This window comes from Protopterus annectens, chromosome 14.part0, assembly GCF_019279795.1.
Source record: "Protopterus annectens isolate FY-2018-M chromosome 14.part0, PAN1.0, whole genome shotgun sequence".
Classification (NCBI taxonomy): domain Eukaryota; kingdom Metazoa; phylum Chordata; order Ceratodontiformes; family Protopteridae; genus Protopterus; species Protopterus annectens.
The window spans coordinates 1025768918-1025795863 of NC_056748.1; the positions used below are offsets into that span (position 1 = coordinate 1025768918).

The following is a 26946-nucleotide window of genomic DNA, read 5'->3' on the forward strand; positions in this document are numbered from 1 at the left end:
TAGTAAGATCAATTATGTAATGAAATTTAATAGACATTCGGATATTATGCAAAAATTAATTAGGAAAAATTAGACTATTTTAACGTCCAATCAGGAAATTAATGAGTTAATAGGTTATAGACCAAGCTTTACCTATAAGAGAAAATAATCTTAAACAACTTTTATGCTACAAAGATGTAAGAATGAGTAAAGATACTAAGATCCCTATGGGAAAACCAGGGACAGTACCTTGTTTGAATTGTATTGATATTAATACTGATACTTAATTTATATATTCACTAAGTGGGAAAATGTTTGAATTTAGCATCTCCCTGTGCTTTTGCAGATCCTGAAAGTCATAAAACAATAAAACACATCTACATCTTATACCTAGTAATTACTTCTCTTTCAAGACAATACAAAAAATGTCTAGCTCTATACATTGTGTCTGCAACTGCACTGAAACTGATAGATATATGTTTTATTACATGGTTGTGAAACAATTTAATTTCAACTACTTTCTCTGAATTTTTTTTTTCAAGTTAACCTCCTATGTTCCAGTTTCCATTAAGCATATACATCTAAACAGTCACGGTAGTACAGGCACATTCCTGTTCTATTCCAATAGGGCACGCTGTGGTTACATTTTAGCTCAGTACTTTACACACACGTCTGTATAAATCATATTAATATTCACAAATGACAGAGTTATTTACAAAATTCCCAATGACTGGGCTGGCAGTGTGACAGTTCGCATGCATTTTTAAGACTGAATCCTAAAACTTAAATGTATATCATTTAGTGACTCCACGGTGGTGCAGCGGTTAGCGTTGCCACCTCACAGCAAGAGGTTCTCCAGTTCGATTCTCGGCTGGGGTGCCTTCTGTGAGGAGTCTACATGTCCTCCCTGTGGTCGCGTGGGTTTCCTTCCACATCCCAAAGACATGCAGTAGGTGGATTGGACACTCTAAATTGGCCCTAGGTGTGAGTGTGTGTGCCTTCTGTGGAGTTGTGGGCTGGCAACTTGACACCGTAAAACTCCTCTGCCAATCATGAGTGGACAGATGATCCGCTGTGGCGACCCCTAAACAGGAAAAGCCGAACGAAGAAGAAAAGTCCTCATAGATTTTGCCAGAAAACCATAAATTTTAAGAGGAAACGGCCAAAATGTGTGGCAAAAATCTTGACATTTTGTGAAAATCTGGAGAGTTTAGAGATATGCATGCCAGGTTAACAGTTGACAAATTGCATGCTGACATGCACCCCTAAACTCACTATACTGGTTACCCTTCTTGGAGCAAGACATGCATCAAGATTTCAGCACTCAGGTGATGCAGGTTTCCTGCACCAACTGCAGTATCAGCCTATGAAGACAGCAGTCATTTATTTTGGGAGGCAGGGTAGATTAAGATTGCCCCTTCCATACACAAATAACACGCATGAAGTACAGCACTTCTCAAAACTGTTTTGCGGTACAGAGAAGCCGGCATTTCACACTTTTTATTGGAATTTTAAAGCATGACGCCAAAGTAATATATTCTTTTTTGCTGAACTCCCTTCAGCTTATTTTGCATATCAAAGCTCCAGGTTGACTTTGATCCTGCAGCACCCGGGGTGCTCATTGTCACATACAAGTGCAAAAAACATTGCTCTCAATCAATCAGGGGCAAATACAGAAAGATTTGCGATACTTTAAAAATATCAGTACAGCTAACTTGAGACATTGACAGAACAGGACTATATTAATTATGATACGGTTTTGTAGTAATGAAAATCGAGCTATAGGTTTCTTTCATATAATAGGTATACTTCACCACCTTTTCTCTATAGGTTACCACTTTTAAGAGGGGCAGAGTTAAAATTTGAGTCAAACTAGTTGACAGGTATTGCAAAAAAGGAGTTACGGTATAGCAGCGTGTTTGCACAGTGATCCGCCTCCTTGATATTACAAAACACCCGGATACCGCCTAATCCTCCCTTTAAGTCTGTCTGCGGATACCCTAGCTCATTGGTAAGTCGCACTTACTTCACAACTGATCACGGTCTGTCCTCAAAGTGCCACCTACCGACGGTGGCTCAGTCCATGCCTTTTAAAGGGTCCGCTCGGCTCCGCCTCCATTGACTGATGCCTTAGTGGTCCAGCCTCCGTTCTTACTTACCCGGGACCCCGCCTCCCTTCAACGGACTCTCGCACATACGCTACTGGCACGGGATGGCGGAAGGGACCGGTAGAGGATTTAGCAATTCACGTTGCCTTGGTTGCTGTTGTGGGACGGGGCCTGTTTTTTGCATATTGCTGTGCCTCGGTCAGCCCGCTTGGGCACTGTGGCTAGCGGCAGTGCGGCCCGAAGATACAGGGGACGGGGTCTCAGTAAATGGAGGGATGTTGAGGGTTCCAGAAGGAGCACGGGTACAGCTGCGGCTTTTCGTATCTAGGCAGCCACTTAATAGTAGTATAGGAGCCACTGTAAAGCCACTGGAAGACAACTGGAGCCCTTCACCTTGGTTGTCATTTATCGAAGAGGGCTCCCAGTTGTGGCAAGAGGGCTCCAGGGGTCAGCAGAACCCATGCCAAGATGAAGGTGCTTGGGCCACTGATATCCAGCTGCTTGGTCCTGTACAACCACTTTGGGGCCAAAGCTCTCTTGTGGTGGAGCTGCTTATTAAAAAACTGCGGAAAGGGGAGAAAATTAAATATTTTTCTGTCTGTGCATATGAAGGGACAAAATGGGAGCACTACCAGAGCAAGGACTTTTTAATAGTAGTAGTAGAACGATCCTCTGGCATCACTCTGTGGGTCCAGGTGCTTCTCTTTGTAGTTCTTCTTGGTTTGTCTTCTCTGTTGACTGGGCTAAACTTGAGTCTTTTGGCTCTGGACCCAGTGGAGCTCAGAGTGATTCAGAACAGTGGCACAGAAAAGGAGAAGGAATATGCCAAGAGAATTGAATCTGTTCGTAGACATGGTAGCTTTTTGCTGTGCACACTGCTCTTAGGCAAAGTTCTTGTCAATGTTACTCTGGCTGTTTGGCTTTCAGAAATATTTGGTGGCTCCTGGGTTGCAATACTGATTTGTACGGCTTGCATTTTCATACTGGCTGAGATCATTCCATACTCATTATGTTCTCGACATGGGCTGGCAATTGCTTCTAAGACAATTTGGGTGACTAGATTCTTCATGGCTATAAGCTCTCCGCTGTCTTATCCCATCAGTAAGATTCTAGATGGAATACTGCATCAAGAAATCAGCACATTTTATACACGTGAAAAGTTGCTGGAAATGTTGAGGGTCACAGATCCTTATAATGATTTAGTCAAGGAGGAGCTAAACATAATCCAGGGAGCACTAGAGCTGCGGACCAAGGTAGTGGAAGATGTCATGACCCCTCTGAATGACTGCTTCATGCTGAGCTCTGATGTTGTTCTGGACTTCAACACAATGACAGACATTATGCAGAGTGGATACACTCGTATCCCAGTATATGAGAATGATAGGTCAAACATCATAGATATCTTGTTTGTCAAAGATCTGGCATTTGTAGACCCTGATGATTGCACCCCCTTGAAAACAGTAACTAAGTTCTACAACCATTCACTGCATTATGTGTTTAATGATACAAAACTGGACGCAGTACTTGAGGAGTTCAAAAAGGGTAAGTGTTCTGTTTTCACTGAACAGTAATGGCAGCGATAAATGTATGCATCTGATAAGATGGGAATGTAAATATTTTTTTTTTTCCTGATGGGTGAGCTTTGGACATTTAAACTGTGTCAGGACTGGGTATGAAACTGGTATGCATTGAACACTGTTTAAAGGTTTTTGTGAATTAGTTATATTAACTCTATGGAACTCTTGGACAGTGGTTCAGATTTACGGTTTGCAGGATGTACTTTATTAAGCTGATGAAATCTATGCGGCAAGTCATTGTCTTGGTTAGCTCTGTGTATGTTTAGCATCACATTTCTGTACACCTGTTTAATTTTATAGTATGACTATTGGTGATACAACACATTTTACATTGTGTGGCAGTTGAGTAAAACTTCTCTCTCTCTCACTTATTCTTGTCATTAATATAAACTACCAGTATGTGGTATTTTATAGTTACTAATTTTTTATCCTTTCTATTCAAATACTTGCATATAAAGTTGTATACGCTGCCCTCAGATTAACTGCACTGATTTGCTTCAGTGTTTCTGTTGCACCTTTTCCCATTTTGTGTTTCTGTGAGATTGCTTTAATAAAATTCTTATATTTGTTATGCTGCCTTGGTGCAGTTTTCATGAGGCTGCTGGGGTGCAATGTGTAGTGCATGGACGGGAAGATGAATGAAAGCACTAAACAGCCTTTTATGACAAAGTGCAATACTACGTATGTCAAGCTTATGTTACATTTGTCAGTCTGTGTATTTATCAGATGAAGTGAAATAGTCTGTTCCTGGTGGTGTTTGATACAGCTGTGTAAAAACCTAAATAAAGTTGGTGGTCTTAAAAATTCACCTTGTGTAGGCTTAGCAAGGCTTAGCATGTATTGGGAAAGAGTATAGATTTCAGATCTCCTCCAGTTGTGTGGCTTTATCTGCTTCATTGTACTCTGTTTCTCTTAAATAACAGCATAAACGATTAACACCTCCAACTGTTCAGATGTATGCATTTTCCCCTCATTTGGGGACTCTCTAGGTGGTAGCTAAACTCTGAGCAATTAAAACTTTCTTTGGGGAAGGGGAGAATAGAAATGCCTGAGTAGTGCTGCTGGAAATGTAACTATGCTTTGCATATGGTTTGTTGCATTTTGCCAGCAGTTACAGTTTACGTTCTACAATACCATACTGTAGTGCAGTAAAAGCTTGCCTACCATTGAAAAGTACAACAGAGTAGGGTACTGTCGTGAACATGGATTTGCTATCCTTGTAAAAGTCAAAGGCCAGTTTTTGTGATGCATTAAACTTTGTGATGCCTTTTGTTACTATGGTTCCCAAGGACATTAATTTTGCCGAGATCATAATTACGACAGAGCTGTCAATCTATGAACTTAAAGCAAAAAAAAAAAAAGTGACCTCTTGTGAGGCTTAGAATTTGATTAAAACATCATTTTAAACAAGCTCATAATAATGTAAACAACTGGATGTTTCTGTTATTCGTGTGCCTTTAAATTCTGATTAAATGAATACATTGACATATACTGTACTACTAATCAGGGATTTTTTTTCAGAAGCTTTTTATATTGGCATCATCAGTAGTACACGGTAAAAATAAGCTATACATTGGTTAACTATATGCAGTACAGATAAGTTTGATTATTGCTTAACAGGCATTTATTTTTCCATCTGAAACTGATGTAATTTTTTTCTGCTGTAAAACCAGACTTAGATGTGACCCTCTGTTTCACTCTATCTTCCTTATTTTCTGTAGATGTGTGCAAATTAAAACAATCTTAGTAGTTTATCATCTGTTCCCCTTACTTTGCTTTTTCAGTTATGATGAAGTATAGAATAGTTTAGGTTAAATTTTTTTCCTTATGTTTGGTTTACAAGGAAATGTACTTGCTTTCAGTAATGTATTAAAAGGCAGACAAACTGAGCAGTGTCTTGGTCCTCAAAGTACACAAGCATATTAAACATATAACAGTGTTTCAATATGTATTGATATTTTTATATTCTTTTTAAAGAACAAATAATTTTAAGAATAGCATAACCTTTGTTTGATTTAAAATGTTAAGCGTCAACTAACTTACTCCTAAACATTTTAATGTGTGCACCCCCCCAAAAAAAAAAAGTTGCTCAGGCTCTTCTTGCAAAGGATGGTGGCAGAAGAATTTGCACACACTTTTCCCTGTCATTTTATAGTGCTCAGCCTAGTTATCAAAGATAAGGATACCATAGTAATTTCTTTGATTCAAAGGACACAGATTGTTTGTCCATTCAATTAGAGGACACAGTGTTGAGATTTGGATTAGTATTCCTAGCTCAGAAGTGTCTCTTCTGGCTCTTACATTCATTTGTGTACTACATAAGAAGAGTTTTGTATAATTTTTAAGTGCAAAACAAGTGCTTATCAAAATTTGGCTGTATCATCATTGAAAAACAAATGTTTATTGTGCTTTTACCATTCAATTTTTTTTGTGGCCCTTAAGTGCTTAACTGTCATTTTGTATTTATGTGCAATACGTCTTATAACACTTACAGAGAGCACTTGGCATAATGGTTAAGGTCTTAGCTTCCAATGTAAAAGGTTTGAGTCTGCTCACCCGTCAACTCCTGTTTGGAGTTTTCATGTTCTCTGTAAGGGTCCATCTCAAACTCACCAATGAATGGAGCTGTGGGCAGCATCAAAGACTCTACATGGTGCTCTATAGGTGGGAAGAGTAGGGCATCTGTGGTGTACAGTATTCCTCAAGATATGACAACACTGATCACAGACTGCGCTCTGTGGCAGGCTGGCAACTCAGTGCTGTAAAATATACATCTCTAGGTGATTCAGTCATGCTGACTAGTGTTGCCAAATGGGCATGGGTGTCAGCATTTGTTTGCGATAAGTGGGTTGAGGACCCAGCCTGCTGTGACCTATGCCAGGGACCTATAAGTTATTAGGAGGTTACTAGGCTCATGGCCCAAGGGCCTTTACAAGCCTAGCCATGTTATACCCGAGCTCCCTAATTGACCTTGGTTAGATGGCTGTTATTCACTGAGTGAGTCTATGATCAGCACCGGATGCCCCTGTCCATGAGGGACATAGGTGCCACCTCTAGGTTGAATTTACAGTCTCCCATCCAGTTGGCTAGGTTGTCCTTGAATAGGGTCATTGAGGAACTGTGTTTCACATGGATTGGGAGTTTATTCCAGAGGAGCGGTCATCTCTGGGAGATATATTGAATAGGGTCATTGAGGAACTCTGTTTCACATGGATTGGGAGTTTATTCCATAGGAGCGGTCATCTCTGGGAGATATATCTGTCTCTCCAGCATGTTCTGTTAATGTCACAGGCTAAGATGAGATCCCTGGAGTGATTGACTGTTGTCCCATTTGATTTGCAGATGTGCAGCATTTCCATTAGGGCAGGGTCAGAGACTGCTCTTTAGGCCAGGCACAAGTCACCTGTCAGCAGCTTGTAGGATACAGAATACAGTGACAGGGCTTTCAGTCTTTCCATGTAGATAATGTTTTGGAGGGCGCTGAATTTTCTTGGTGAGAAACCTCTGTGGTCTCTCCAGCTGCTGCAGGTGTCTGGTGAGGGACGTGCAAAAGGGAGCCTTGTACTCTACTAGTGGTCTGATAAGGGTCGAGTACAGATGAGTTACAGCATCCTTAGTCTTGGATGCAATACCCTTACTTATGAGATGCGTAAAGCGGAAGGCTTTCCTTACCACTGAGGACACATGGTGATTGAAGTTTAGATTGCTGTCAACTTGTGTTCCCAAATCTCGCACCACTGGGTTTGAGCTAGCTGGGTGCTGTTAATATTGTAATCTGCAGGGACTTCCTCTTTACCAAAGGGGACAATAATGCACTTTTTTGCATTTAGTTTTAGTCTCTGGCTTTGGCACCAATCATTTATCTGTGTTGCCCCCCTTTTGTAATACGTTAACAGTTTGTAATCAGCAGTGAACTTAGTAAACCACAGGCCATCTATTTTCTCCTGGACGTCCGAGAAATAGATTCCAAACAGTAGAGGAACCAGCACAGATCCTTGTGGTATGCCACTGGTAACTGGTCTGCTGGTGGAGGTGGAATCCCCATACGATCTGAAGAAGGCTTATTTGCTGAAAGCGCTTATCGGAAGACTGAGGACTGCTTATTTTATGTTATATTCTTTTTATTAAAGTTTTGATTTTACTATTAAGTTTTACTGCCATGGTGGACATCAGGAGTTTTTAGTAGTGTTTGCCTTTTCTCTTCCTCATTGGTGTCCTTCACAGTGTAAGAAAGTTTTTTACCTAGGTTCAATAAGCATGACCTACCCTTAATGAAGGCAAACTAGGTTGGGTCAAGAGTTTGAAGGTCACCTATGTCCTTGAGGATTCTTTCCATGGCCTTGCAGAAAGGCTGGTTAAGCTTATGGGTCTGTAGTTACCAGGGTCAGTTGACAGACCCCTTTTTTGCAGGGGATTACTGTTGCTGTTCTCCACTCTGCTGGAACAAACCCAGTGCTCAGGCTGAGGTTAAAGAGAGTGTGACAGTTGGTTCAGCTGGGTCTTGTTTTAGGTTTAGTAAGCAGCCTGGATGTTATCTGGTCCCACAAAGGCCGTGTTTTTGGTCTTGGAGAGTGCAGATATGACCTGCTCTTTGAAGATACTAGGTAGAGAACTGGTGTCAGGTATGTATTGGGGTATGGCTAGTGGGGATATGGGAATGAAGTTTGCACCAGATATGTAAGCTAGCAGGCTGACAATTTCCTCAAGTTCAGTATGAGAGGTACCCGTCCATCATAAGTTCAGCACACAGATGGACATTCCTTTTTAGATTTTGGGCATAGCCAAAGAATGCCTGATGGTTATCCTTAGCTAGAGATGCAAATTTAGTTTTGTAACTAGCTTTAAAGGACTTTACAAGATATCCAATTTACTTGTTTAAGCTGTGCAGGGTATTCTCCTTCTGCTGAGCAAGTATCCTCTTGTTCTTAGATATCAGTTTCTTTCTTTTGTTGTATAACCTGCATATGCTTGAGGTTCATCATGGTGGCCTGTTTTTTTGGGAAGACCTAGTTTTGATCTGGTCAGGTATATCCTGGTCTATACAGTTGTCTAGGTGGCTATATAGGGCATTTGTGTACTTCTCTGCATAGGAATCATTCTTGCCTGTGTTAGCATGGAGTGTGAAACATTATAGCATCACCTAGTAAGCTGTAGTCCGCATTGGAGAAAATTTTCAGTTTTTTTTCTCCTGTGGGGGGGGGGGGGGGGGGTATGAGGTCTGATTGTTACTTCGAACGAGACAGATTTGTATAGGGGGTAGTGCAGTGACTCTCCCATGTTGGTTAGTTCTAAGTTTAGGACATTTGACACCATTGTGGGGGTGCAGACTACCTGTTCTAAGGCATTTGTATTGACAAAGCCCAGGAACATCAGGGCGAGCATGTTTGTGCTCGTGTATGTCACTCAGTCGAAGGAAGGATAGCTGAAATCTCCCATGACCAAAGTGTTTGGCTCTATAGTGAGTGACTCTAGTAAGTCCAGATAGGTAGTGTGCTTCCCTTGGTTTGGTGGGGGGACTGTAGCTAGTAATGATGTGGTAGGATGTTTTAACTATAGCTAATTGGACCTGGAGTAGCGCAAGAGGGTCATACTGTTTAATCAGTCTCAAGATGTATTTGCCTCCACCTTTGGTTCTTTCATACTTGTTTTGGGGTCTGAATGTGTGGAAGGCATTCTAGCCTTGCACGGCCGGAGTGCTTTCTGCAGCCTTGAAGCATGTCTCAGTTACTGCACAGACATCAGCATCTTCCAAGGACAGGAATGCTTCCAGGAGTGCAGTTTCCTGATTTTAGGCTCCTAACCTTAAGCAGCATAATTCCGAATTTGACTCAAGCGGATTTGTTTACATTGGAAATTTAGTTGTTTTGATATAAGGCATTATGGGGTGGCAGGACATTTGGTTTTGAGGTGTCTTGTCTTATGAGAATATTTGCTGAGACACTGGTATGTTTATGTGTAGTAAATTCTGTTTGTTTTGCAGTGTATGCACGTGGTTTGCGCTTGGGAGGTCTCTGATCTTTTGGTAACCTTCTATTGAGTACCTACACATATATAGATTTATGTGTTGTGACCGTGTTTTGTAAAAGGGGTGATGCGTGTGTGCTGACAAACAGTTTGCTGTCTGGTTTGTTGTTACATGAGAGAACTGATTCCAAATTCATATTGCAATTACATCTCTCACATATTGTATTTGTTTTAGGAGTAAGTTGTTGTCAGTATACATGAAGCGATGCCCACATCAGTCAGGCTGCCCAGATAAATGGTTGGAAACTGATTGACCATTATGACAGGTTTTTATCGTAACTACTGTTGGTGAGTGAGCTAGTTTGACCAGATTTTACTCTAGGATTAACAAAGGGGATTATTCTATTTAAGGCTAGGGTTGAAAACTATGGCAGCGTTTTGCAATCAAGTTTCCCACGTCTAGGCGAAAATTGTCTTTCAAGGCATTTGCGTTTATACAGGGCACCGCTGAATCCCATTGTGCAGTGTGCAGCTACATGCAAATGCTAGGCTTAAATACAGGTGAAATTAAACACTTTTAACAAACTACCAGTAAGAAAGCACACAATGAGCTTTCCTCTAGTACTCTCCAACTCAGATGAGGCTCAGACTACACACGTCTGCCACAAGGGTGCAAGTAGAGCCCTCCTAATGTAAGATGACTGGAATAGTGCTCATGAAACATTACAGTCTAGATTCAGTAGATCATGTACCAGCTACTTAAAGCAACAAAACAACTTTTATCAAGTGCAGAAAAATACAGTAAAAGTCAGAAAAATTATAAAATACAGTGAATGTAAGGTACATAAGGAAAGCTGGTGGTGGAATGCAGAAGTCCAGGAAGCATAAAAAAAATGAGGAGTGCAGGAAAAAGTGGGAGATAGAAAAGAGGGACTAGACTAGGAAGGGATATTGGTTGGTTAACTAAGAGCCTAAGACATGAGTTGCAATATCAAAGAACTGGACATCAGAGGCACTCTACCAGCTTCTGGAAAGTGAGTCAGTAAATGGCACAAAGAAACTGTAACAGGTTGCAAGACAAAGACAAAAAGATAAAGAAGGCAGACAACCTTCATAAGGGATGTCGGCAACAACCTGCTCACCGATCCACAGGACATCAAATGCAGATAGAAGGAGTACTTTCAGCAGCTTCTAAATGAAGAAAACCCCACAGAAGTTGTAATAATCCAGACACAGTCTATGATGAGAGAAGAAGAGCACTAAGGAAAATGAAGTCAGGGAAAGCAGCAGGCTCAGATGAGGTCACAGCAGGTATGATAAAGATACGGTGTAAGATAGGGGAGAAATGCCTCTTGAGAGTACTCATAGCAGTGTGGAAAAAAGTGGTGACCTAGATGACTGGAGAATAAGCATACCTGTGCCAGTGTACAGGAACAAAGGGGACATCCATAACTGTGGGCAGTATAGAGGTATCAAACTCCTGTCACATTGCATGAAAGTTCTGGAGAGGGTAACTGATAAACGGATACACAGAGTAGTAGAATGTAAGATGGGAGTTGAGCAGTTCGGATTCAGATCCAGATGCAGCACAACTGACCCAGTGTTTCCAGTGTTACATATAGTTGAAAAGCTAGAGATTAGGAAGGAGTCCAGTTGGGCATTCCTAGGCTTGGAGAAAGCATATGACAAGGTCCCAAGAAATCTGATTAGGGTAGTCCTGCACTGGTTGGAAGTCCCAGAAACATTAGTAGAGTTAGTGGAAGCTATGTACAAGGACCCAGTGACTTAAGTATGGACAGTGTTCGGTCTCATAGAGGGGTTCTGAGTGGGAGTTGGTGTGCATCAGTGATCAGCTCTGAGGCAACAGCTGTTCATACTGGTGATGGACTGCATTAGCAAACAGGTTGAAGGGGATAGATTTACAAAGTTGCTGTATGCAGATGATGTGGCACTATAGCCAGACCCTGAATAAGAACTTCAGCAAATGAATGGGGAATGGAATGCAAAACTGAAGGCACATGGGATGAAACTGAGTACAGATAAGACAGTGGTAATGTCAGCAAATTGGGGAAATGAGAAGAAGCTGAGAATTGAGATACAAAGAAAGAAATTGGAAGAGGTTAACAGCTTCAAGTATCTGGGAGGGGTGGTTGAAGAGAAATCTAAATGAAGGTGTCAGAACTAGAATCAAAGGGGCTACAACCAATTGGTACACAGTTGCAGGGTAATGTAAGACAAAAATATGCCAAAGAAGCTGAAAATTAAAGTGTACAAGACAGTGGTGTGACCAGTACTACAGTATGGTACAGAAACCTGGGCAGTAAAGGCAGAGCAGCTGAGGAAGCTAGAGGTGATGGAAATGAAGTGCCTGAGATGGGTGGTAGGATACACACTGTGTGACAGACAAAAAATGAGGACATAGTAGCAGAAGCCAAAGTCCAATTGCAGAAAAGATCAAAAAGAACAGATTATGGTGGTTTGGACCCATGTACAGAAAAACAGAAGCCAGTCTGGTGAAGAAGATTTGGAACAGACAAGAAGGAGGTAAGAGGAAACAAGGGTGTCAAGCAAAAGATGGATGGATTGTGTGAGAAAAGATCTGTGACAGTTGGGCATGAGTGTTGGAGCAAGCAGGTGTGTGGTGTTGAATCGAGAGATGATGGCATTTAACATGACACCTTGACCCCATGTAGAAAATGGGGAGGAAGGGGTTTTGATGTGTAAGACCCCTAAAACAGACTATAAACCTAAGCATTGAGAGAAGGGTCCAATGCTATTTTATGTGGTTCTATAGTCTGGATATTTTTAATGTTCTCTTGTTGTTTTGTGACTGGATGAAATGTGGGAATAGAGCCCTCAGCCTTCTACACCAAAGGTGAGTATACTACCTTGTTGTGCCACTGACGCTGCTATTTGTGTTAAGCGTGTATATTTTTCCTATTGGAAACCTTCAGGATTGTCAGTAGAAGGTCAGATTCCAAACAGTTTGAAATGTCTTAATAGAGAATCACAGCCATCGTACCTTGATACCCTGACCCCAAAATTCATCCCCACACCCCTCCTGGAAATATTATCCTGGGGGTCAGTGTACCTTGCAATGGCTAGGATTTTTGCTTCATCAGGAGTAAGTTATGAAACGTTCTTCACTATTAAATCTCATTACCCACTCCTTGTGTATGGTGATCCCACCTGAAGATTTGAGGCACATTCAGAGTCCATCTGAAGTTGTCTGTCTCCAAACTCCATCTGTAGGGCAGATGTGGCACTGCAAGCAGGGAGAATTCTTGAATTGCCAAGACTGACCTACAGGTGGAGCTGCAGATCTATGAGGCCATTGCGTACAGCAGTACCGCCACCTGTATGGCAGATGGGAGCATGTGCATAGGACAGGTAGTGTTGTAGTCATGCATACATGTATTCCTCTGTCCACAGACAGGGATGGGCATGTGGGTCCACTAACCCACCAAGGAAATTCTTTTCAACAATAACAGCTATGAGAGTCTCTCCCCTACTGCATATCAAGGATGACTCACACACCACTTAACTGTGTATGTGCAAGGTCCTCAATGCACTGTCCATGGCTACCACACAGTAGAACAGCTGCATCTTTATGCAAAATTTATTGTTGCAAGATCTCTGGCTACCCAAAATGTATTGCTTGCAGTACTAAGTCCCTCTTACAGATGGAGCTGTTGCTTGACTGAAACAGCTCATTGACTTCAGTCGGCTACTCCGTTGCTTCAGGTTTGTACATTGGTGATTAACTCTGAGGTGCTGGCCTTGCAATCCTGATTCCCCTTTTGTAATTTGGCGTAGGGCTCCACCAGCCCCCAAAAGTGTATACTAAATACAAACTGGCGGAGTCCTTTTTTTTTGCAGGTGGGCATGAGGTAAGTGCTTAGTGTAGCATGTTATTCCACTCCAGTGTCCTTTTGGAATCCTACACTAAGTACTTTTTATGAAACACTTTCTAACAGTACAATGCAGAAGAAAATGATGGTAATCACATGCCATGCCAACATGATTTGTATGTATTATATTATACTTGCATTTATTTATTTATTTATTTATTTAAATTTGTTGACCGGGAGTGTCCGACTGGACGTAGGTCCATTTTCAGCGGAGGCCCGGGGAGAAAAGCTCCACAGTAAAATAGACAGTAGTTACATTGGATTACATAGCGATTAACAATTTACATAGCAATTACTTACAACATATTTACAGATGAAGAACATAGTACATCAGTAGACAACTAGAATCTTTATCTGTGAAGTACATAACAGACATTAACAAATGTTACAATGAGAAGTTCCTGCTGTATAATAAGTACTAGGCTTATGAGCATCTGAGCTTCCTATAATCAAGGTAGTAAGTGGAGTGGAAAGAAAGGTAGTGGTTGGATGATATTAGAGTGGGAGTTGCAAGGGCATAGCCAGCATGTTTTTAGGTGCGCTTTTAGTAAAGTTTTGAAGTGGGTGCATGATGGTACAGAGGTAATTGTGGGTGGGAGTGAGTTCCATAATTTGGCTATGGCACAAGAGAAAAGTGCTTCACCAGCAGAGTTATTGGCTTTAGTGATCTGCAAGTGATTTTTGTTGCTGGATCTTAGTGGTCTGGTGGTGCGATAGGGTTGGAGTAGATTCTGGAGGGATGGGACATTTAGTGGATGGTTTATTAGTTTGTGGGCGAGTGAGAGTTGATACCACTGAAGGAGGTGAGGGAGTTCAAGCCAGCCCAGTTCAGCAAGTGAGAGACAGTGGTGACTACGGTAGGATGCCCCTGTGGTGAATTTGGCGATTTTGTTGTAGCAGGTCTCTAGCTTGTTTAGACTTGCATATTAATTTTGTAAACCACCTGTCTTTATGGTTCAAGATTTATAGATGTAGGAAGTTAAGTATGGTTGACCAAAGTTCCCTAAACCCCAGCAATCACCTTATCGTCTGGCATTCCAAGATGTTTACAGGAAATCTGAGATATATAAATCCTCCAATGTTAGGAGCAGGCACTGTTTAAGATCCTTTCAGATTGCCACATTCCTCACTTTTTAGGGAGTCAATTTAATTTTATAGGCATCTCTTTAAGGTACACATGAATTATAGTTCTACTTTATTCACCTCTTAGTAGGCCCATCATTAAATATAACTCGCCCTTTGGCATGTACCCACTAAGCACCTAAGCTTGCTTGAGAGACCTTAACGTTTCTTCACCAAAAAGATCTTGGGTCTCAGTACCCTTAACTACTCTATTAAACTAAAAGCACCGCCCCTTTACTTAGTCATATAGACGTCTGAGCAGTGATCTCTGCTTAGCTTTCCATGCTGTGAATGAGCCAGTACTCTCTGAACGTCTTCACTCAAACAGAGCCAGTATGGTAAAGCAAAAATCCATAATAAAAAAAAACACCACCACCAGATGATGTGATGATACCCAACATTTTTGGAACAGGCTGCCTTTGCATATCAAGCAGAGGACCTCCCTAGCAACCTTTAAAAATAGTCTGGATGGATAGATTGGTGATCACATATTTTCACTCAGTATATGTTGAGAAAGTCTGCTTAATGGGGAACACTGATGGTCTCAGTATTGGGTGATGTGGTTGAGCTTGTTCATGAGCTCCAATAGTTGAAAATTTAGTAGTAACCTATAAATCAATGACAAAGCACAAGAATTTTTTTTTGGCAGGGAGTGCATCTTCAGGTGTGATAACCTCTTGGCCACAAAGATTTAGAATTGTTCATTACTTTGAGACTGGGGAGGGGAACAATTTAGCAGGGTTGTACTATGGATGATCGCTCAGTTGGAAGTGAACAGAAGGTGAGGAGGAGTCCTATATTCCTTTTGCGCTGATACAACAGCTAGTGGGCACATTCAGTGGACATTATGTGAGACCATGTCCCTCAAGTCTGTGGTGACACTTATCCCATTAGCTCTTACCTCCTATAGACTTAATGCTACTTTCACTGGGGGGGGGTTATAACTTTAGATGTGATGCATCATGACACCCCCCCCCCTCCCCTGAGAGAGGCAGGTTCCATCTGTTCATTTTTGTTTCACACTAGGCAGCTCCTTCAAGTTCCTGAACTGCTAATCAAAGCTATGTAGTCTGGGTCATATTCCCCTCTTTTGGAAACGAGACAGTCAAGGACCATTTTTTGTGTTCTTTCTGTGCTTTCATTCACTTAATTTAGTAACCAAAGCTCATGTCCATACGTGGGAGTATTACTGAGTGTGTCATCCTATGGTTTCTCACATCACCATCACAGTCCAGTGTAACTCAAGTACTGCTGCCTCTGCACCCATCCTGTACTTCTAATATTTTCTTCCCTCACTGATGAGCTAGACCCTGAGATACATGAAGAAATCCATCTGAGATGCCCGTTTCTCCCTCACCTGCAGACAGCAGACCACCTGTTTTGAGGAGAGGAATTGTGATCTCTGATTTGAAGGTGCTGATTTTCATCCCCTGCTGCTTCACACGTAACCACAGATCACACCATTGAACATTGATTAGTCACTTGAGATTAAAAAGGTCATATGCAGACAACAGAAATGCAATATAAACAGCCCTAAAATAGACTATTCTGCAGTCCTTTGCTGTGTTGTGATATATCCCAAACAGGAAGGGAGATAACATACTCTTGTTAGAGTTCTCAGCTCACCTAGAATGTATTGAACTGTGTCTTAAGAATGAGAGACAACTCTTGCATCACAAACACAAGGACCAATTAGCATACAGTATTAGTCCTTGGACTACATAGTGTTAAAACAGTAGTCCTACGACATGGCTGTCATATCATCTCCCAGCCTACAAAATCCATCTAGACAGTACAGGCAAAGTCCAATATTTGTGCATGGTGAAAAGTTAATCCACTGTTCCACAGCCAAAATACAAACAAAATGCCTAATTATGTCTGATTTTGGTAGAAAAGCTAGTTATACCCCAAACTACACATTCCAAAAGCACTATTCAAATTCAGTCCCGTCGTCTTTATACTTCTGCTAAGAGGCCACATTGAGGCCAGTCCAGGATAACTTAACGATAATGCCTCAACTCAAACCAGTAAACAGCATCGTATTACCTTCTCCTTCTACAACACCCACAGCATCAAGAACAAAAGTGACAAAAACACTGCCTTTACCACACAACTTATTCTTGACATTATTAGCTGTTACAGAAACGTGGCCGAAACCTGACACTCCTAGTCTTCACTATCTCATACCAAACTATTCATACCTTTTAAGATTACAGACTAGACCAGTGATGGCAACCCTATGACATGCGGGTCAAAGGTGACACACCACAACATTTTGGGTGACACGCCAGCATTTACCAACACCCAAGTTACCAAATGGACAAAAATATAAGAAATATGAGACCCTGCACGTATTTATTAAAACTCAGCAACAAAAATGTCATTAATTGATGTTAATCAAATTAAATGCAATGTGTTCCATATTTTTCAATTCAGTTCAAAATTACTAATAAAAGTAGGGTAATTTTTTGGTGCACACCAGCAGAGTCGAGATAGGCATTTTCCATATTTTTGACACACTGAGCCCAAACGGTTCGCCATCACTGGACTAGGCAAAAAACCTGGGGGTGGAGCATTAATTTTCTTCAAAGACAACCTTAACCCCACAATTGTTACACAAGATGACAGCAACTCAGAATTGGATTATAACTGGATCCTTTTAAAATTTCCAACAAAACCAAAACCCCCTTGTTAATAGCCAGTGCATACCTACTTCTACTAGCTTCACTACCAAAATTCAGTACCCTTATCCAACAAATATATGCCAAAGCTCCCCAAAACTGTAACCTAATCGTTCTTGGAGACTTACTTCAACTTTAATTACTTAGGACTAAAAGCCATTGATAGGTCATAACTCCTGGCCAGCTTAAGTCTTACCAAAATCAACTCTGAAGCCACTAGACCAAACCTTTAATCCAATATGTAAGCTTTACTAGATCTAGCAATAACTAATAATCTTACAATAATATCTGACCTCACCATACATACACCCTCCTTCAGTGATCTCTGTCCCATAACTTTTTCAGTGCATAATCTAACATTAAAATATAAACCCAAACTTATCACCTTCAGACCACAAACCATACAGAATTTCACTAATCATAAACACCTTGCCACCCTTGATTGGTCTAACTTACTTGCCATAAAAGACCTCAGAGAAGAAGTTAACAACCTTAGTAATACCCTGACACACTTGCAAAACACAATTTTCCTTTAGTACAAAGGCTACTTCAACCTCAAACATGACTGGGTATCCAATGAACTCAGTCTCCTCAAATTACACAATGAAGAATGGCACAACTGGAAATGCATCTCTTCTGCAGATTCCTGAGTTAAATATATCGCACTACTCAACCTAGCCAAGAATCCATCTGCGGACACAAAAACAACCACTACCAAAACAAATAAATCTCACTTTTAGCCAAGTCAAAAAGATTTGGGAGAGAAATCAATCTGTTGACTGGTCGAAAAATGAAACACAGCTCCACTCCCCTGAACTCCCTTTACCACCACCACATACAAACTGTCATGCATTGACTTCCTCAATGAGTTCAGCAACTTGTCACATATCAACACAAAGCTACCACCCCATAGCCACACACACCATTTACATTCCACTATCCTACTTCAGAAAGATTAGAACCAGAGACTGCAATAGAACTGGACCAAATAAAAATATATAATCCCCCAGACTCCGATAACCTAGCCCCTTGGTTTCTTTTCCTTTGCAAGGACCTCATCTCCCACCCTCTCACTTACATATACAATCTCTGCTTAACTTATAAGATTATACCTCAGATTTGGAAAACAGCAATAGTCACTCTTATTCCAAAACTACCCAATCCATCTACCACTTCACAATTCTGTCCTATCTCAGTACCTCCACCTTAAGGTAAAATACTGAATTATCTATAACCAAATTGCTGCTTATTTACATCAATACAATCTTCTCTCCAAGAAGCAACATAAATTCTGATCTGGATGCAGAACCGTAACAGTGCCTACTCTCTCACAGATGACCTCCTGTCCAATATGGACAAGCCATCTTTACTGACCTCACAAAAGCTTTTGATCTAACTGACCATAACTTACTATTTGACAAATTAACTGAAATAGGCATTCATGTTGATGCAAAATCTTGGTTTGTAGACTTCCTCACCAATAGATCCTTCAAGGTGAAAGTATGCACCGCCATCTCTGAAACACTGCCTCTTATGAAAGGAGACCTCAGGGTTCCACTTTAGCCCCTGTGATGTTGTACATATTTATCAACAAACTCCCATCTGATCATCCTCAGATATCTCTAATTCTTTTTGCAGATGACATGGTAACTTATAGGCTATAGGTCAAACAAATCCCACTCTGTTGTACAAACTCAGCTCCAAGATGACCTCCAAACCTTCAACCAGTGGGTAATAGGCCAGAAATGTATACTCAATCCCTCAAAAGCAAATGCAATGCTATTTAGAACAAACCAAAAATATCCAAAGCACCCAGCTTCTTTAAATATGTTAACAATACCACATTCTTCAAATACCTTGGCATTTGGCTAGACCAATCTCTTAGCTTTCAACTACACATTCAAAGCAAACACAAAAAGATCAACATACTATTGTTCTGGGTGAATAAACTATCACCTCCTTCTGTCCAAGCCAGCCAAAGATGTCATAAGCAAAGGCATACTCATCTCAGCTCTAATATGGGCTACCCTTTGTACTTGCAGCCTCAAAGAAAAATGCCACCACAATCTCAAGGCTCATTACGGACTCTGCAAATATTGACCACCACTGCCTAACTCTTGCCAAAACTAAATGGTTGCCAGTACATTTGAGATCCAACCTCCTTCTAGGATAACTAACTCACAAAGCCCTTTCTGCTGAGGCATTGTCCCCTTTCGCTCAAATCTTTCATCAAAACCCCCACATATAATCTCAGGGGTCTTTCTCAATCTCAAAGCTCCTTATTAACTCCAAAAAGTAACCTTTATTGCACTAGCCATGCATTCTCCATGCTAGCACCTAACCTATGGGACTCTATTCCTCTCAATCTGAGATGTCCATAAGTTCTCAGATTTCGAACAGCTCAAGGAATACTTCTTCACCCAAGCAAAGTGCAGCTGCACTCACTCAGGTCACATCACGAGCCCTGCATCTCTCTCACAGATCCCTTTATCTGTACTTCATTCTTCCTTATCTCATCCCCTTTACTTACTGCCTGTCATTCATCCTGCTTCCCTCTTCTCTTTGCATCTCTCTCACACTTCTCCTTTCTACTCCTCTTCCTTCTGCATGTGTCTCTCACTTTTTTCTGTCTCCCCATGTTATCCTTTCTTGCAACTATTCTCACTTGCCTCCTCTAATGTCTTCATATCTCTGTATATAATGATATGCTGCTATCCCTGTAACATAACCCATCTCAGTCGTTATGGCAACATCTTGTTCATAAAGGTGTGCTAAGCATAGTTCTATTTTTCCATCCATGTTTTGACATTAACTTCTTCTTGAAAATAATGTTGTAGCATATTGTTGCATCTGTAGATATGTATATGTATGTGTTTGTAGCATTTCCTTGTATCTGAAGTATGTTTTGATAATTTCTTATATGATCTTATTCACCCCGGCTGTGCTTGCAAATGGTCCACTGAGATCAGTGCACCACCACTATCCTGGTAAACAAATCTAAATAAATAAAAAATAAAGAGCATTCCTCGCATATTTCGTTTCCAGCACAGTGGCATATACATTCCCAGGGAAGCAGAGGAATGCAATTCCTCTAATTGCAACATACTTTTTTGCTCTCTTCTTTGAAGATGGGATCCACTAACTCCGTTATCAAATATCCAGAGGTGCTTCTCCAATCTTCCACACAACATTGAAGAATCATATTAACTATGATACCCCAACAGTGTCCAGTGCTGTCAGTACTTCTTGTTTGATCTTATCCAGCCTAGCAGCTTTACCAAAAAGGAACTGTTTTAATTGCTAGAGTGACCTTATTGACCCAAATGAATCCAGTTCCAGCATCAGCTATTAGCCTTCCATCCTCAGGGGAGGGGATATTCTATGAATTTAGCATATTAAAGTGCTCATTCTGCCTCTCTGTTATGATCTTTGTGAAGACCAGTATTTTGTCACTTTAAGTAAAGCTGTGGTACTAGTCTATCTTCCTCTCTTGAAGTGTTGAGTGGTTTTAAGAACTTCACCAAGGCCTACTAAAAGTCTTTCATGAAATTCCTCTTACAGCCAGGCTTTTGCTTTGGTGACTACTTTAACTGCTGCCTTCCTGGCTTGTTGGTACCTATCATTCAAGTACGGAGACCCCTCTCACCCCTCAGCTACCATTGTATGGCAGGCCCCTGTCTTTAATTTGAGATTGTCCATCACCACTGGTGTCCATTAGTGGATCCTAGGGTTACAACCATGACGGTCATGGATTACCATTTGGTTACAGCTCCTTTCTATTATCATAGCTGTTGAAGCTTTAAACTATAAGTTGTATAAAAAAAAAAGACTTCTACAGTCTGGGAATCAAAATGATAAAGTCATTGTTTGCTAGCTACATTAGACCCAAACTTGAGTATGGAATAACAATATGGAAACCCTATAAGCAAACAACCATGAGAAAACTGGAAAGAGTACAGCATAAATATACCAAGGTCATCCATGGATGTGAAAATTTAAGTTATTATAAAAGACTAAAATATCTGAACTTGTACAGTGTCTCTTACAGATATCTAAGAGAAGATCTTATTCAGGTATATCGAGCATTTAGAGACAACTATCTCTGGGAATGTTTGGGGTTATCAAAAAGTACTAGAGAATCATCAGGCATGCAACCTATGTAGAAGATTCTGTAGGAATGAGAAGTGTACTGATTGGTTCTCTGACAGAGTAGATGATGCATGGAACAGGCTACCAAATTACATTAAAGCAAGTACTAATTTAAATATTTTTAAGAACAGCCTGGACGCTTATTATGGGAGCAAGTGTTTTGGTATATTGGCAAGCTAGATGGGCATAGATGCCCATGCTTGAAATATTTGTAAGTATGCATGGTTCATTGAGACTTCATGTTCCTGTTTGTCAAGTTATGTTGGAGACTGGATGGGAGAGTTGAACATATACTATAAACGTAAGCTAGGTATTTCCAGGACCTTTTCATTATGTTTAGTTTTCCTAGCTTGTTACAGCTGCCATCCAGCAATCTAATCCTTCTTGCCACTAAATGGTAGTCAGTTGTCAGTTCAGAAGTTCTCTGGACTTGAATGTATGGCTTCAGGTCTGATGACAAATACAAAGTCAATTAGTGATATTTGACCCAGGTTACTATGATATTGAATGCATTTATGGGCATCCTTTTGTTTGAACATGATTAACTCAAAAGTCCAAAAAAATAAGTTATGTACTCACCGTAATGTTCCATCTGAGTAGTTGTACTTCATTTGTCTTCAACCTGTGGAATCACGGATCTGTATCGGATCCAAGCCGGCAAAGATTACTAGCATCAGCTCCGAGCTCCAGACTCGTGTGTGTGTGTGTGTGTGTGTGTGTGTGTGTGTGTGTGTGTGTGTGTGTGTGTGTGTGTGTGTGTGGTGGGGTGTGGGAGAGTGAGTGCTGGATATAGATTTATGTCCAGCTAAATCAGTACTTTTCAGTCTCCTACAGGTTTTTAACTGCTTCCAAAGCAATAAGCTAAATAGCCAGCTTACTTTGCTGGGATGAAGTCCATCTTATTATGTCATACTCATGCCAGACATTCGATTAACATTGCACCTGACCCAACCTTTGCTTTGGTGGTTGTAAGCCCTCATGGCATCTCCATACACCCTTATTTGGCTCAGGTTGTGTGGGTCACCTGGCCACTAGGTGCTCACTGGTGAACACCACCCCAGGCCTGACTCCAAGGGTGGGTCCGTATTCCAAGTGAGATTCTTTGATTCTTTAACTGAATCAATGTCATGGGTCAATTTTGGGTCCCCATTTGCCTTGCCCTTCTGTCATTCATACCAGTTCACATAGGGTGACCTTACAAGGAACATATAGCTGTACTGTCAAAAGCTTTTAAGGATTTTAAGGGCAGAGATACCTCTCCTATGATATAGTCCTAATGTGTTGACCCTGTCAGATTGCATTTTTATATACAAACAACATGACTCTGGGGCAGGTAGGAGAAAACTGGCTGCATTCTGGGCTTTTATAAATAAGTTACCCCTTGACCTACACCATTTACAACTTCCTGTATGTACCACCAACAACATGGTTATCTACAGATCCAACACAGCACAACAGGTAATTGAAACCCAACTACAAAATGACCTTCTAGAATTTAACCACTGACTCACTTCCAGACAGCTTCCCCTCAACCCCTTCTTTCCCCCAAAAATAAGGCTATGCTCTTTTTGTACTAAGAAGAAACTTTCTAAAGTTTCCATCGCCATTAAGATTTTTGCTCAGAACAGCAACCTTAGTGACACCACCACTTTATTTGAGTACCAAGGCATGTGGCTCAACCAGTCTGTTGACTTTCAGGACCATATTCAAAACCTTAGACCTAAAATCAACTACTTCCTTTTCTGGGCTCAGAAAATACCTGAATACCATTCATCACCAGTTGGGGCAGCCATTGGGAATGTTGTACTGCACACACAATGCGAGTACTGCTTACCATTATTTACTACCTTCTCTAACAAAAATACATCAACAGTACAGACCTCATCTAATAAAACATGTCACTTCCATCAACAGTTCCCTTTGAACACCATTACTTTACTCTATCCAAGGTAAACTTGTTCACAGTACAAGCCAGATCCAACCTACTGCTGGACTCCCAGCTCTTCAGATTATACCACTAAGATGTGTAGGCACCTAAGTATAGGTTGTCAGGACTAACAGGGAAAGGAGAGAATGGAGAGCAGTGGAGTCAGTCTACATAAAGAACTCATTAGATGAAGGTCAGAGGGATAAGGAAGAACATTAAGCCCGTTTGGAATGGGGCAAGGGTGCAGCCAGGGCTAGAAACTAAGTTGAATGCCCTGAGTGCCCTGGAGGAAGAACTTGCGGATTTCAACACTTCATAGAAGTTTACAAAGCAAAGTCAGTCCATGGACCATATTCATTTTGCCAATATCCACTATTATAGGGCACCACCTGCCTCCAACAGGGCAAAATAAAGTCAGATCTAGGATGAATTTATGGTTGTCCATTCAGTCCTCCAGGTTTTCCTGCTTATTGTGGATTATATGTTGTAAGGTTCGCATCTGTTTTGTAAACGAGAGATGGATGGCAAGTATGTGAGACTGCACAATCTCCACAGGTTGGGGATATGGGAATATGCCTTTTCCCCTGTATTGTGCATGTGCACACACTGGCACACACACATATATACATATGCACACACATACGTATGAATTTATACATATATTTATTTTATATATATATATATATATATATATATATATATATATATATATATATATTAGCAGGGGGTGTGGAACAGCTTGCCCTCCTGCAAAAAAAAAAAAAAAAAATTTCTTTTTGGTGCATGCTCTGATATTTTGCATTGGAGCATATGCAGTGGCATGTCAACTTTTATTTTTGCATGTCAGTGTTAGCAACATCATCATTTCATTTAGATTTAAATACTTCCAGATGTATGTATATAGATAGATGTTAAAGAGAAAGAATTCACTGAAAGAAAAGGCACATGGTCAGAGCAAATAGGCTGAAAAGATGAAACCAGCCCAAATATTTAAATAACTGCCTTTATTTTTTCCGTCTAAATCAACATAATATGTTTTTGCCGTGACAGGCTTTATTCAGTGCAGATATAAAAACATAAATCATGAAATAAACACAAATGTGAATATGACATTTCTTCAGGTAAATCAGACCCAAAAGTATTGTCAGGTTAACAGAGTGTCTTCTGGCTTTTCCTGGTTAGGGGTCGCCACAGCGGAACTCCGGTCCGCTAATGATTGTCAGTAGATTTTTTACGTGCCGAGTTTGCCAGCCCTGACGCACAAACTTCAACAAAGGCACGCCCATTCATGCATGCCTCCACACAGAAGACTCTCTCAAAACATAAAACAAAAATGGAAAGCCTAACTATCAAAATAACTCATCTATGTATCTATCTACCTATCTTTTGTTGACCGGGTTAGTCCCGCTAGGCTAGAGGCCTTTTTCAGAGGAAACCTGAGCTGGTATTTATATTACAAGGAGAAATTTGGGCAGGGCATCAGGTACCTTCCCGTACTCTTTTCAATAGGTGCTATAGGATGTTTTTTACAGCCACTTAAGCTACTGTTAACTCAAGCAGACAGAGCCTCGGTTTAACATCAAATCCAAAGGATGACAAAAAGGAGTGCAGCACCCCCCCCCCTCCCCCATACTGCAATCAATGTACCTGGTTTGGGAGAAGAACCCACAGCCTTTTGCTGCAAAGGTGAGTATGCTACCTGTTGCAGAATTCAAACAGTCTAATGGCCAACTGTTCTCAAACATCTTACACAAATGTTTACCTGACATTTCTACAGGGTAAAATCCACCCCCCCCCACCCAAAAAAAAAAAAAAACTATTGCCAAGATATTCTGTTGTGCTCTTATAAATAAGTAGCTTGCCCGGTATTGAAATGGATGTTATTACCACAGATTTAAATGTAGTTATAGAACAAACTGTTCAGAAACATGACCTGTAAAGTTACCATGAATTAACAAATGCATTGCTAATGTAAAAGTGCATTGACTAACTACCTTTGGGGTCATAATAAGCTTGTAATACCTTGCAAATGTTATAGTTCAAAGATTAGTACTAGGCTAGCTGTCCTTGTAGACCATTTTAAGCCTAGCCAGTTTCTCTTGGTGAGGATCAAACCTATACCTCTTGCTTGTGAGGTTAACACCTTCACCATTATGCCAGTCTCTAATCCTAGTATCTTTACACAGGTCTGGATTTGAACTCACACTCCAATGAACCTTCAGAACACAGTAAGGGTGTCTTATCCTTCTTTGCCACACCAACAGCCAGCTGAATTTGAGTTGCAAGCTTTAATCAAGCCCCTGCTGCTTACACAATCTTGAGTTTCCATGTATACCAACACCATCCTTCATGCCTAAGGTAGCTATAAAGACTAATTTGAATACATATTCATTTGCCAGTTTTCTCAAAGCATCTGAATAATGTAATGTATCTACTTCACAGCATGAATGCTGCAGACAGCACTAGTACCTTCGAGTATATACTAAAACTGTAGGAAAAGATTATCGGCTCTTTGCTCCTTTCACTTAAGGGTATGACAGCAAAAAAGGCTACTGAGCATGACCATCCAAATGTATTTTTAATTGCATTTTTCTCTGTGATGATAGATGTAACACAGGTCTGCAAGTACATTGTGAAGCATCAGGTATCACAGCAGTGTTGGAATCCACAGCCTTTTGTAAAATTTAATTGGATGAACTTTGTTCAACTTCTGCTTGGTCATCCCTGAATACCTTTGCCAAACATAAGCTGGGCATAACCCGTATGTTTTGATTTCCTTTGGGACCATGATTATTAAGGGGATCATTTTATTAGGTACCCACCTAAGAGGAATGAACAAGGAACTTTGATTTGGTTTCTGTTCCTGAAGCTGTATCAGATGTATTTGTGTGTTCTCACTGTATCACTGGATATTTGAATAGAGCCTTGTGTGTGTGTGTGTGTGTGTGTGTGTGTGTGTGTGTGTGTGTGTGTGTGTGTGTGAATGTGTTAAAGTGCTAGCATTCATTGGAGTACATCACATCTTGCTCTTCTTTCAGGCAGCAGAGAAGGTGCTAGAACATGCCCTGGTTCATAATTTGGGGGTCACATAAGCACACAAAGTTTTCAGACAATATGGGAACGTTTACATGACAGATGTTGGAACTGAGATCTGGACTGTATGAGTGATGGAAAAGGACTGGCAAGCTGTCAGTGGCATTTTTATAGTGTGGTGCACAATGTCACAAGGATAGCAGGTGAAAGGCATGCAAGTGTCAGGGAAAATATATCAAACTTGGCTGAAAGAGCAATAAACCTACTTGTGGCCCTATCCAGGGAGGGTCATCAGTGATTGAGGAAAATACTGTTTGCCGTCTTGTTGAACTTTTGCTTACCTTATGCATGACTATGTAAGTGGCTTTTGACTGTAATGTACCGGTCATTCAGAACTAGTGGATAAATGCCTCACATGTAGTGGTAGTGTAAATGATGGTGCCAAATAAAAAAACAAGGGTTTTGCTCAGACGAGTTAATAGCAAGTAAGAATGA

At 40.8% G+C, this 26946-nt stretch overlaps 1 protein-coding gene across 1 annotated transcript in view; it reads left to right on the forward strand.

The window, feature by feature from the left end:
• The first annotated feature begins 2034 nt into the window (after positions 1-2034).
• The window catches only part of CNNM1 (cyclin and CBS domain divalent metal cation transport mediator 1), a 580179-nt gene continuing 555267 nt past the window's right edge, over positions 2035-26946 (forward strand). Inside the window, exon 1 of the mRNA XM_044056831.1 lies at positions 2035-3629. Within this exon, the coding sequence (XP_043912766.1) occupies positions 2192-3629 (1438 nt within the window). The 5' untranslated portion in view covers positions 2035-2191. The remainder of the gene's footprint in view (positions 3630-26946) is intronic.